General features: G+C 36.3%; 1 protein-coding gene across 17 annotated transcripts in view; it reads right to left on the bottom strand.

The window, feature by feature from the left end:
- The window catches only part of Ptp52F (Protein tyrosine phosphatase 52F), a 922,788-nt gene that overhangs the window by 347,124 nt on the left and 563,284 nt on the right, over positions 1-12,380 (bottom strand). For 16 of the 17 annotated variants that reach the window (XR_011395839.1, XR_011395840.1, XM_070107709.1 and 13 more), the window contains 2 exons: positions 11,404-11,721; positions 11,013-11,351 (listed from right to left, as the gene is read on the bottom strand). Coding sequence is in view for 15 of the 17 variants with exons in the window: in XM_070107709.1 (XP_069963810.1) it covers positions 11,013-11,351; positions 11,404-11,721 (657 nt within the window). In the remaining 2 variants the exon portion in view is untranslated. The remainder of the gene's footprint in view (positions 1-11,012; positions 11,352-11,403; positions 11,722-12,380) is intronic. The other variant, XM_070107707.1, reaches the window with a different exon arrangement.

Below are 12,380 nucleotides of genomic sequence, written 5' to 3'. Positions count from 1 at the left end.
TCGGTTACACCCGAACTTAGCCCTTCCTTACTTGTTACAATTAGCTTTAACCGAGTACAGAAGCTAGGAGTTTGACGATTACTATCACGTGTGTTGCCTATGATTTCGACAGATATTTCCAAAGCAGGATGATGCGAGTTCCCTGGTAGAACAAGAACGGAACATTTTTGAAGAAGTATCAACGTATACTAAATCTAAGCATTTACCAAATTTATTAGGAATCAAATTAATTTGGTTCAGACCCAACTCCGACATTTTTTCAAAAAACTCATTAAAACGTGACCGATTGCAAATCGGTACGATATAGTCATCGAAAGCTTTTCACGAAGCACACGGTAAATTGAAATCTCTTAAATCGATTATTGAATCTACATTATTTGCCATCGAAGTAACGCTATTTATTAAAGAAGCATGCTGCATGTATACAGATAAGTCCGAATGGGATGGTATATAAGATAGGGTTAAATAAATAAAGCAACTATTAACATAGACACTAATACAAATAAATTCAAATGAGTCGGTTCCTGGAGCATGAACATCTTCAGATAGGATAGTGGAATGTACGGCAAATAGAACACCTCCACCGATTCTGTTCAGTCGATCACATCTAAATATTTGAAATTCGCTGTTTAATATCTCATTATCAAAAATGTGAGGTTTTGACCATGTTTCTGTAAATCCAATTATATGGAAATTTAACAATATTTTACTCAGTTTTATTTATAAGTTTAGGCTTAAGTTCGCGTACAAAATGAGCTATCTAAGATCTTTTTGAATGTTTCAAGAGATACGTCTATTTTAAACGATATATACCTATATCATAATTGAAGTTAAATTTACGGATATTAATATTATCATATTTAAACGCGACGAAATGTTAGACTTAATGTCCTCCACCAAGGTATCTTTGGCAAGTCTAGAAATAAATATAGATTTTTTAGGTGGAATAACTACCAAATTTTTAACAGGCTACTAAGTTATTTCGGGGAGCCTCTGGAAATGTGAGACACTAAGTACTATAAGATAGAGCTTTTTGGGAATTAAGCTCTTTGGAAGTTGACGGCTTATCACCTTGAGGGCAAGGAGAAGAGAGATTTATTAGGTCATTGGGAGGAGACATTCTCTTCTGTACAGAAGAACTTATTGTTACTTCATCGTAAGGACGTTTACGCTTAGAAGCAGGTTTGGAGGATTCGTGCGAATCATTCAGGCACTTAAAAGATTTGAAAATTTTTTCGTAGTGCCTAAAATTTTCGGTGATGGTTTCAAGATCTCGACCGATTTCGTTAAAGCCATTGCGTGTCTGCCTATAAACTTTAAATAGATCGATATCAATAGATCTACAATTTAAAAAGGACCAACGCAAAATCTTCCAGTCAAGAATAGAATCTAAGATTCTACCTATCAGTCAAGCACATTTAATATGGGCAAGCCCATCACAGAGCCAGCAAGAAACGTAGCGATCCCACTCGCCTTTAATGTTAAAACAAAATCTAATAGCTATATAATAAATGAATGTGTTAATAAAATATTAATAATAATAATATTTAATGTCTCTGTAGTGTTTAGTGCTTGAATTATCGCGCTTTTAGTAGTTTTTAACAGTACCGTTATATGGGGAATAGGCGGGGGTTGTCACCCGATTTCACACCGTCGATAGAGATGCTAAAAACCTTTGTACCCAGTGAATTTTGTTATTATAGCTTCAGTGGTACAGGAGATATGCACATTAAACCTATTAGGGGGCGGGACCCTTTTAACTGCAGCTGCCTCTCCGTAATGTGATCCTGTGTATCAAATAACAGTCTTGTATCTTATTGTGAAGCTTAGATATGGCAATTTATTTGTTTTTGATTAATGGCGTTTTGTGGGCGTGGCAATTGTCTGAGTATTCCAATCTGCAATACCAACCGTTTTTCGGTACCAAGAAACATGTGTACCAAGTTTCATAAACATATCTCAATATTTACTCAAGTTACAGCTTGCACGGACGGACGGACAGGCAGTCACCCGGATTTCAACTCGCCTCTTCATCCTGATCATTTATATTATATATATGTATATAACCCTATATCGAACTCGGTTAGTTTTAGGTTATACAAACAACCGTTAGTTGAACAAAACTATTATACTCTGTAGCAACAGGTTGCGAGAGTATAAAGATACTCTGTGACCTCACATACCGTCATCAATATACAAGTATAAGGAGGAAAGTCAACCGGATGTCTGAAAATTCTGATATAAGTTATATAGGGGCAAGGACAAGTTTTCGTCCGATTTTATCTATTTTAGACATAGAGATGCACCGTTAGGAGAAAAACACGCCCACCCAATTTGGTTAAGATAACTCACAATTAGTCGATATATGCGGAATAAAGTCAATCAGAAGCTAAAAAAGCTTTAAATTAGGTATATGGGGCTAGAGGAGGTATTGACTTTGTTTTACCGATTATTGACACAAGGAGCTACTGTTTTCATAAAAATTTTCTCTGTATGTCAATATACCTCACAGATTAACAGGTATTTTCGGTAACAAGTCCGCCATAGGCACTGGAGCTCACACATATCTGGGGGCTTGCACAGTTGTAATCCAATTTTGACAATTATTAGACATGAGGTGGCATACCTAAAATGCACTATTTGTGCAAAATTTTTTTCTGATTTATTAATTTATACTTGATTTGTATACAGGAAAGTTAAAGAATCAGATGGAATATAAACTTATTATATATGGGAAGTATGCGAGGTTGTGATTCGATTTCGCCATCGTACAGTATGTTAAATTTATTGCTACTGCCGTGTTCATTTAGTCAGTTATCGTACGTTTAGCAGTGTTCAACATAACTGTTATATCGGGAGTGAGCGGGGTTTGATTAGTCCGAAGGGATTTGATTAATTTGCTTCTTTTTAGTACGATTCACTACACCAAATTACAGTTTGTATTTTAATTTCGGCTTATTTATGGCCCTCTATAAATTTTCGATTAACGGAATTTAGTAGACATGGCAATAGTCCTATTACGCCCTTATACAATACGGAACTTCTTATAGTATTAAGAAACCTCTGTACCAAGTTTCATTGAGATATCTCTTCTTTTACTCAAGTTACAGACGGACAGATGGACGGACAAGCAGTTAGACGGAATTCGACTCGTCTGGTCATCCTGATCATTCGTTAGGTGAACAAAACTATAATACGAACAAAACTACGAGAACGACGTGCTCTACTGATGTAGCAACATGTTGCGAGGGTATAAAAATGTTGGGTAAAATATAAGATTCCCTATAGATGACGAGATTTACTTAGTTTATTCATATATTTTACTTTGTGTTTCCGAACGTTATATTTAAATCTACATAAAAAAGATATATTGGAACTACAGAAGAATTGGAAATTATCATATTAGGTTTAGACCTAGATCTAGACCAATTTCCTTCATATTCCTTGCAAAAACATACTATGTTTAGGAAACTATTTCCATTTATTTCCATTGAATTTTAATACATATTAAACAACATAAACGATATACAGTCAGATGGAATGTCAGAAACCACTACATTGAGTTGAAAGTCAGACGAAAGGTAGTTCTATAACTGTCAACATGTTTCCCCCAACTTTGTGACGATACATAACTCACACACTGACCGGCATTTTCGGCACAAAGTCTGCTAAAATAATGAAAATCATTATATACATTTATATTAATACATATATATATCATGGGAGCTGGGGAAATTCTGGAATCGGTTCACAATTTTCGACATTAAACTATAGTATATATAATATATATATATATATATAATATATATCCAATATACCTTTACGTACGTTCATTAAATTTTGCTAAGACATCTTACATATAAAGGCAAGCAGGGTTTAATTTTGTATTAGATATATGTATGTATATATGGTATGAGAAATATTGACCGTATTTTATCCATGTTGGCATCACAACACACACCTAGATTGACCAATATATAAGAAATAAAGTAAAACGAAAATTTGATTTTTTATTAGATAAATGGGGGTTAGGGGAAGTAGTTGTCCTTTTTAGGTGCAGGACGACGCCCACTTAAAAAAAAATTTAACTGCAGATGCCTCTCCTTAATGTAATCCTGTATACCAAATAAGAGTCTAGTATCTTGTTGTAGAGCTTAGTTATGGCAATTTATTTGTTTTTGATTACTGGCGTTTTGTGGGCGTGGCAGGGGTCCGATTACGCCCATCTGCAATACCAACCGTCTAACGGTACCAAGTTTTATAAAGATATCTCAACTCGTCTCTTCATTTTGATCATTTATATATATATATACAAACAACCGTTAGGTGAACAGAAGTATTATACTCTGTAGCAACAAGTTGCGAGAGTATAAAAAGTGTTATGTGGTTATGTTGTTAATTTATTTAATATTGTTTTTCCATAAATAATATATAAATATAGTATATCCGTAATATATAATATTTATGTATATTGAATGCCAAACTGTTCTTGGTTTTCCCGTAAAACAAACAGCGAAAACTAAAGTAGGGTACTACTACCCACAACAGTCGTCTCCATCAATCATCGAGGATAACTAATAGACCAAGGACCGCAACGATCATTCATAGCAAAACAAGCCAATTTTGAGTTTACGGGAACGGGCGGAAGAGGGGTCCAAAACTCATACAAAATCTGCCCCATTATCCTAATTTCTCCCCAAGCGGATAAGCGCATTCTAGTAAAAGATATAGCCTTACCGCATTTTACAAACATGCATCGCAGCTATCATATAAATAGCAAGCATTGGCAAAAGGTTTCACACCTAAAGCTAGAAGATCCCAACTGCAACACCCCCGCTCAAATAATACTTGAAAGCGTTGAAAAAATTGAACAACCCTCCTAGCTCAAAATATTATTTTCAATTGGATCCTAAGTGGCCTAGTTACGAAACCAGTAACCATTAAATAATAAACGTATGTAGCGATATCCTATCTGGAAGTCACAATCTTCCACAAGCATACGAATCACTATCACAAGTGATACAAGTCCTCAGAACATCAGATTTTCCATTAAAATAGATAACAGCGAACCACCTTAACATTCTAAAGGGCATACCTAAAGAAAATTTTTTTGACACTAATTTAATTATATTCGAAAAGGAAAGCATATACACACACACATTAATATCTGACCAGTTTTAATATACTACTGAGTCAATATCCACATTATCCGTCATGACAAAGAGACAAATTTTGTCCTCGGTGCAAAAGTTTTCGACTCCTCAGGTTGGCTATCACCAATTATGATACAAACGAAAATCCTTATACAGAAATCATGGCACGACGGAATCGACTGCGACGTACAAGTGAAACCTCTTAGCTTAGAAAAATGTTCTCAGTTCGCAAACAACTGAACAAAATTTCGCAGATACAAATTCCACGATGGGTAAACTATTCCTCCGAACTCTGTGACCTCTCTAAAAAGGCATATTGTGCCACCATCTATGTGCGTACACCAAGTGACTCCGCCATTACAAGCCACTTATTAGTAGCAAAAGCAAAGGTAGGTCCTTTAAGAACGCTAAGTCTACATCGACTTAAGCTCTGTGACGTGCCACTACTCGCAAAATTAGCTTCAATGATATTATACAAACATGATTAAATATACATAGATTATATCTTTGGGCCGATTCCGAAATAGTTCTAGCCTGGTTACAAAAACCATCACATGCATGGAAGACTTATATTTCCAATCGAAGGTCTCAAATCCTTGACCTAGTAGGATCAGCCACTTGGCGACATGTAGCCAGTGCTGACAATCCTACCAACCTAATACTCTGTTCGCACCGACACGAAATTCGTGTTTTCATAGACAAAAGAGGTTTTCACGCGAAAACTTGTGATTTCATCCATACGAAATCTGTCAAACGAAAACACAGTTTTCGCTGAAAACCCCTTGGAAACTTACATTCCACTCATTATAATCGGTGCCTGTTGTAGTTTAATCGGTATTATTAAAAGACATATTTTGCAAGCCCTAAATGTCAGTTGACAATTTGTTTACATTCCACAATTGGCCTAAACGTACCCTACAATAAACTGCTGATGGGTTCACCAATACGCTCACATTTGATAAGTCAGTACTGTTAATTTACATTTGAATTTTTTTGAGAACTATCCACTGATTGGAGAAAGACGTACGCAGAGCTATTGAGAGGAGGAGATGGCATCAAGTGAAAATTTATTTTTATATTTTCATATATTATTATATTTTTTGTTGCATTCCTTTTTATATATAAGTATATTATTATAACTAATTTTGAGTAAAAGTTTGAAATTTATTAAAAAAATAAAAATTATATTATCTACTGCGCAAAAGTATTTTTCACTTCTGATAGCGTTTCAGTCATAACTGACAATTTTTAGCTATGACGGATTTATAGTCAGCAATGACTCAGAAAAAACAAAACAAACAAACAAAAAGAAAACAAGGCTCTTAAGAAAATGATAGAAACTTTGTTCTGCGCGCTGACAAAATTTTTTCAGCTATGACTGTCATATTACCCATCAGTTGACCGGCACTGTTCTTGTAGGGTGCATAACAAATGTAAACAAATAGATGTGTGAACTGTCAATGAAAACTCATCGAAAACACACAATGTCGGTCAGAACGACTTTTGTTCCACAATCCACAAATTGTGTTTTCAAGAGGATTTCAATTCGGTGCGAACATAGTATAAGTACAGGGGATACAAACCTCTGCACCTTGCCACCACCACCCTCTGGTGGAAAGGCACCCGATGGCTAACAGAATCACCCGATGTTTGACCACAATCGCCCATGCGTAACATAATTGCCTCAGAAAGTCGAAAAGTCGACTATTTTCACACAACATTGGATGATACTGACATCCTTGAGCGATTTTCATTGTTCCGCCGAGCCCTCAGGGTAATCTTTAACATGATCAAGTACAGATCGACTCAAAATTAAACTTAAAGGTGTACCCTCAGAATACTCCCAGTTTGATACAGTGACGCACATAGACTTACAAAAAGCAAAGGTCACTCTTATCGCATCTGGTCAAGCTCGCTACTTCAGCCGAGAGATAAAATTATCAAGAGATTCGAAGCCGAATTGTATTACGAACGTCATATATACCAGAGAAATCGCAACTTGCTACCTTATATCTTACCTATGTCCATGTACTATTGTTACATGTCGAACAACGCATGTAGTCATGCAAGAAGTAGTCCATCAAGAGTCTTATATCCCAAAACTCAAGTCGCAAATATAAAAAATTAATTTTCATCCAAGATCTGCACTATGCATAAGCAGAAAATGCGAACGTAGATTATAGCTGCACTCTTGAAAGGCTACATGGTTGTCTTTATCTGTTCGACAATGACAAAACATTTATCGAAGCTCAAAGAGAAACAGAAAAACAATCTGTGGGCTTTATCAACCAAGTTTCACCTGCGATTGTACAAGACATGCAGTATATCTTGCAGTATATCCCTCCAAGCTCATAAAAAGCATCAAATTCCATAAAAAGAGTAGCTGGAAACCACATATTTTATTATGAAGAATTAATAACAATATTAATTCGATATAAAGCCGTTCATAATTCACGGCTACTAATGACACTCTTGCAAGATCTCTCCGGTCTCACAGCCCTAACTTGAGGGCACTTTCCCAAAGGAGTGTCCATTATGGTTATAGCTGAGCCAGGCGTGGATCCGCTGTTCTTACTAAATAGATGGGAAAGAATTAGAATTCTTCATTAAGATTTTAGCCGCTGATGGAAGGAAGAGTATATAAAGGACCTTCGAAAAGGCGCTAAAACTTGGAGTTTGTGTTCTTATTCATGATGGCTGTCTTCTTCCCACCCAATGGCGGCTGGGCCACATAAAGAAGCTACATCTTCCGACGATCATATCTGAATTGATCTCCTACGTAAAACGGAACGCTCACTCAACCACTCGCCAACCTATGCTAACGCACAAATCGAATCAATTCAATTCAAACTAAACTGATAACAAGTATCATGAATAAAGAATGTAGGCCTGTGGAATACAATAGACTTACTACTAAAATCACCTTTCTCACACACAGGTAAATATAGAAGTGGAAATGAGTTCGCCTCCCGTGTAACCGTCCATTCCGCTATCAGTGTGCCGTGCCTTGGGGCGCCATCAGCCGCACCTCGTACAACCGCTGCAAAGACCGTCAATTGTCGTTCGAAGTGCCCCCGACCACAATCAAAGTCGTAACTGAGATTTTCCCAGCCGCCCCGTATCCGATGCCGGCCGTGCCGCCGTCTACACATCTTTGCACCATATTTAGGGGCATACAGCCGATTCAACGCCAGCGGATTGCTCAGCCACATGGGTATTGCCTGAATTGCTTGGCGCTGACCCTTGCCTCGTAGGAGTGCACATCCGACACTCTATGCCAGGTACGTGACAGGCCTCATCATACACTGCTCTACGCATCCGCAATGTAGGCAGACAACAGCAAGCGCGACAGTTTCAACGACAACCTACAGCCAACTGCGCTCTCGGTTCGAGGACTACTCAGAACGCAGAACCGATTCTGCGTCATCAAAAAATTAAAATCCAAAAAAAAAAAACAATCGTGTAAAATTTTTTTTTTCATATAAGGTTGGACAGAATTATACTCGAAGATTTAAAACTCTAATCTGGTACAGAGGACTGTAATAGCAAGGCGCTATTGTGTACTCAAAGTTTTGAATAAATGGGCAATGAGGCCTCTGCCTCTAAGAGATTTAATGTACATACATATCTCCTAAACCACTTAAGTTGCAAGAACAAAATTCGATAACGGTAAGTTCTTAAAAGCCCATACCGACAATGTGAAAATGGATGAAATCGGATGATACCCTGCCCTCTCCAAATGTAACGGTTTTGTTAAAAACTACTAGAAGCGCGATACTTCAATACTTGTAATTAAATGCGTCAGCGACATTAAATTTTACAGCCAAGATACAAGAAGACTTTATAGGATCCGAACTAGTTTGAACTAAATATAGTACATAATATTATCGTAATGATTCTATGTAACATTGTTAAAATGGGCACAAGCGGTCTACAACCACGCCTACTTCTCGTATAACACATTTTGAATTCAATATGTGCACAAATCGTAAACCTATAAAAATATTCAGATACAACTTTGCACAAATAGTGAAAAAATCGGTTTATCTGTGAGATATATAATTGAAATTCGGAGACAGTGTTTCTTTGATAATAAAATACCTTTGTGTCAAAAATGGATTTCATCAAGTCAATATTTCCCTTAGCCCCCATATACCTAATATAAAGATATTCGAACTTAAAGTTAACTTCATACCACATACAGATCTATGTATATCGGCCAATGTGGGAGTTATTTAAATGAAATTGAATGAGGGTTTTTTTTCTGATAGCAGTGTATCTTTTTGATTAAAAAAGATAAAATCGGGTAAAAACTTGCCTAAGCTCCCGTATAACTGATATTCAGCATTTTAAAACATCCGGCTAACTTCTCTCCATACATACAAGTATATTATATGTTGATATTTATATACAATACTTATAACATTGCTTGAAAAGTAGTTCTCAAGTATACCGGAGCAATGTTAAAAATTCACTGAAATTAAATATTAATAATAATAAATAAAAAATATAACCTATATAATGATTTCCGACTTTCCACCTGACTTTAAACCCTTTAGGTTTATCATAATAACCTAATAAAACTTGATATACGTGTTCCTTGACAAAAAAGTGACGACGAGTTCGTACATGGGCGTAAGCTTCCAACTGCCACGTCCTCAAACCGTAATTAAACGAAAATCTATAAAGTGCCATAACTAAGCACTAAATTAAGATATAAAACTGTAATTTGGCACAGCGGATCACAGTGGCAAGGAGCAGCTGTGGGCTCAAAATGAGGTTGTCCAATCCTCTAAGAGGTTTAATGTACATATCTCCTCAACCACTTAAAATACAACAACAAAATTAGCTCAAGACAAATCCCTTAAGCACCTCTACCGACACTAACACTTGCTGAAATGTATAGGAGCCGGTATCCAAATAGGTCGATTGGCTTGGCACCGCCCACATTTCGGTGAAAACCCATATCTCAGAACCTACTGAACCGATATCGACCAAATTGGGTATGTAATATTATCTTGACGTTCCTATGTTTCTGTACGAAGATAGGCGAAATCGGAACAACGCCTGATTCTGATTCTTTCAAGTATGCAAACTTTTGGTTCTTGATTATATATATTTTGTGACCAGAAAGTTTACGGAAATTGTAATTTCAACTGCCCACGCTGAATTTTTTTTGTGTTATTAAGTTGGTAGCATTGTCCTTAATTACTATGCCAAAAACGAGCGCGATCTGTCAACCAGTTTGTTCACAACAGCTGTTGAAATCAGTCGACCTCAGTAGTGTAGTAGAATACTGTGAAGTGGGTGGTGGCGTGTATATTATCAGATTTTAACGCTGTATATAGAGATTTTGTATATGGAGATGCCAGAAGAACTTGTCCTGTGCGAATTGCATTGATATGGCTTTAGTGGTTTGTGAGATCTACATTAAATCTATTGAATAGCAGGACCACGTTAAACAACAGTAGTTCTTCTTTTTATATCTTAATTTGGGTCTTAGTTAATTCAATTTAATTTTTTTTTATCTCGATTAACGGCAGTTTGTGTGTGTAAAGAAGCACGTGCACCAAGTTTAAGATTTTTACTCAAGTTATGGCTTGCTCGAAATTGTTACCTATTTGACGGTTGAAAATTGTGACTGAATTACAAAAATATTTTGCATATTATTGTATTACTTATATTAAAGCAGAGAACATACAACAACATACGACGACTAAGAGTTAGCAAACAGGACTTCATTGTCATGGCAATAAAGTTGGTCTTGCACATTGTTAGAGTACTTATCAATATTTTAATTGTCTGTATATTACTTGTTTTGTGCTTGTTTAAGTTAAAAAAATATAGTTTAATACTCACTTGCAGAAGGTGCCTTGAAACGTGTAGATGCTGGTTGGCTACTTTTACTCACTTCTTTTATATTCACAGTGATTTCGACAAAGTAGTCAAAATCAGGTTTTAAATTAACTTCCTTGTAAGTAACGCAGCCGTTACTATCATAGACTGGTAATATTGTTCGATTGTATGAATGATTGGGTTGCCCTTCATGTTCGCCGAAAATATTGAGGTGAAATGTTTCTAATTCTCCATTTACAAAACATGGAATCGTCCATGTGATGATAACGTGCGCTTGATATCGATTTTCCATCGGATATGGACCAAATGTTGCTGCTTTAAGATCTTCAAGGGGTTCTGAAACTAAAAATAGTATAAATATTTATTCGATTTTTGTTTTTAATCAAAAACATACTCCATGGGGCAGTTTCCACTACAAGTGGTCTGCTATAATGTCCCACGCCATATTCATTTTGTGCTGCTATTTGAAGGCTATATGAAGTATATGCAAGTAAGTTTTGAAAATTCTGCTGCAAGCTAGCTGTTTCTCGCAGTATGGCTTCCACTGGTACGTTAAAACATTTCGAAGAAACAAAATATTTTGGCCCTATGTATTGAAAATATGAGATGTACAACTTAATATTTCCGTTAGAATACATTGGCAAATTCCACTCAAACTGTAATGATGTATTTGTTGATGACTTCAGTGTTATATGCTCTGGCTGATTTGGATCTAAAATGATGTAAAAATGTTAAAATGCATGTATATTTATGTTATGTGTAATTTTGTGCAATTGTACATATATATATACGCGATCTCCAGATAACTAAAACCATCCATTGGAAAAATAAAGGGTTTAATTTCACTAGACCTTATACTCTCGCAATTTGTAAGGATCAAAGATGGGGAGATATCGGGTAGTACTTAACTCACTAACCTTTTCTTGACAGATTTCGGGTACGTCGTGTCAAGCTGTTATGTTATTTTTGTTCAGTATTGTTGGCATTTCATCATGGAGAGACTTACGCCATCAACGTTTACAAATCGTTCAACTTTATTACGAAAATTCACGTTCTGTAAAGAATGTGATTCGCGCCCTACTCATGGTCAACATAATCGGCTTACTGAGCGTACTATTCGCAACACCAACACCCATTTTGAGACCCAGCATTCATTGTGGGATAATATTCGACCAAATAGACTACGTTCAATACTCAGTGAAGAATTATATAGCGGATGTAGCTGAGAGTGTACATGAAGACCATGGGCATGAAACATATGGGCTCTTGAAAAGCTCCAAGAAGATCCGACGTTTGCGAGCTAAATTTTGTTTAGCGAAGAGACCCAATTTAGGCTCAATGGGTATGTACACAAGCCAAATTCCCGCATTT

The sequence above is a fragment of the Bactrocera oleae genome, chromosome 4, assembly GCF_042242935.1.
Source record: "Bactrocera oleae isolate idBacOlea1 chromosome 4, idBacOlea1, whole genome shotgun sequence".
NCBI lineage: Eukaryota > Metazoa > Arthropoda > Insecta > Diptera > Tephritidae > Bactrocera > Bactrocera oleae.
This window is presented reverse-complemented; position numbering and strand designations above follow the sequence as displayed.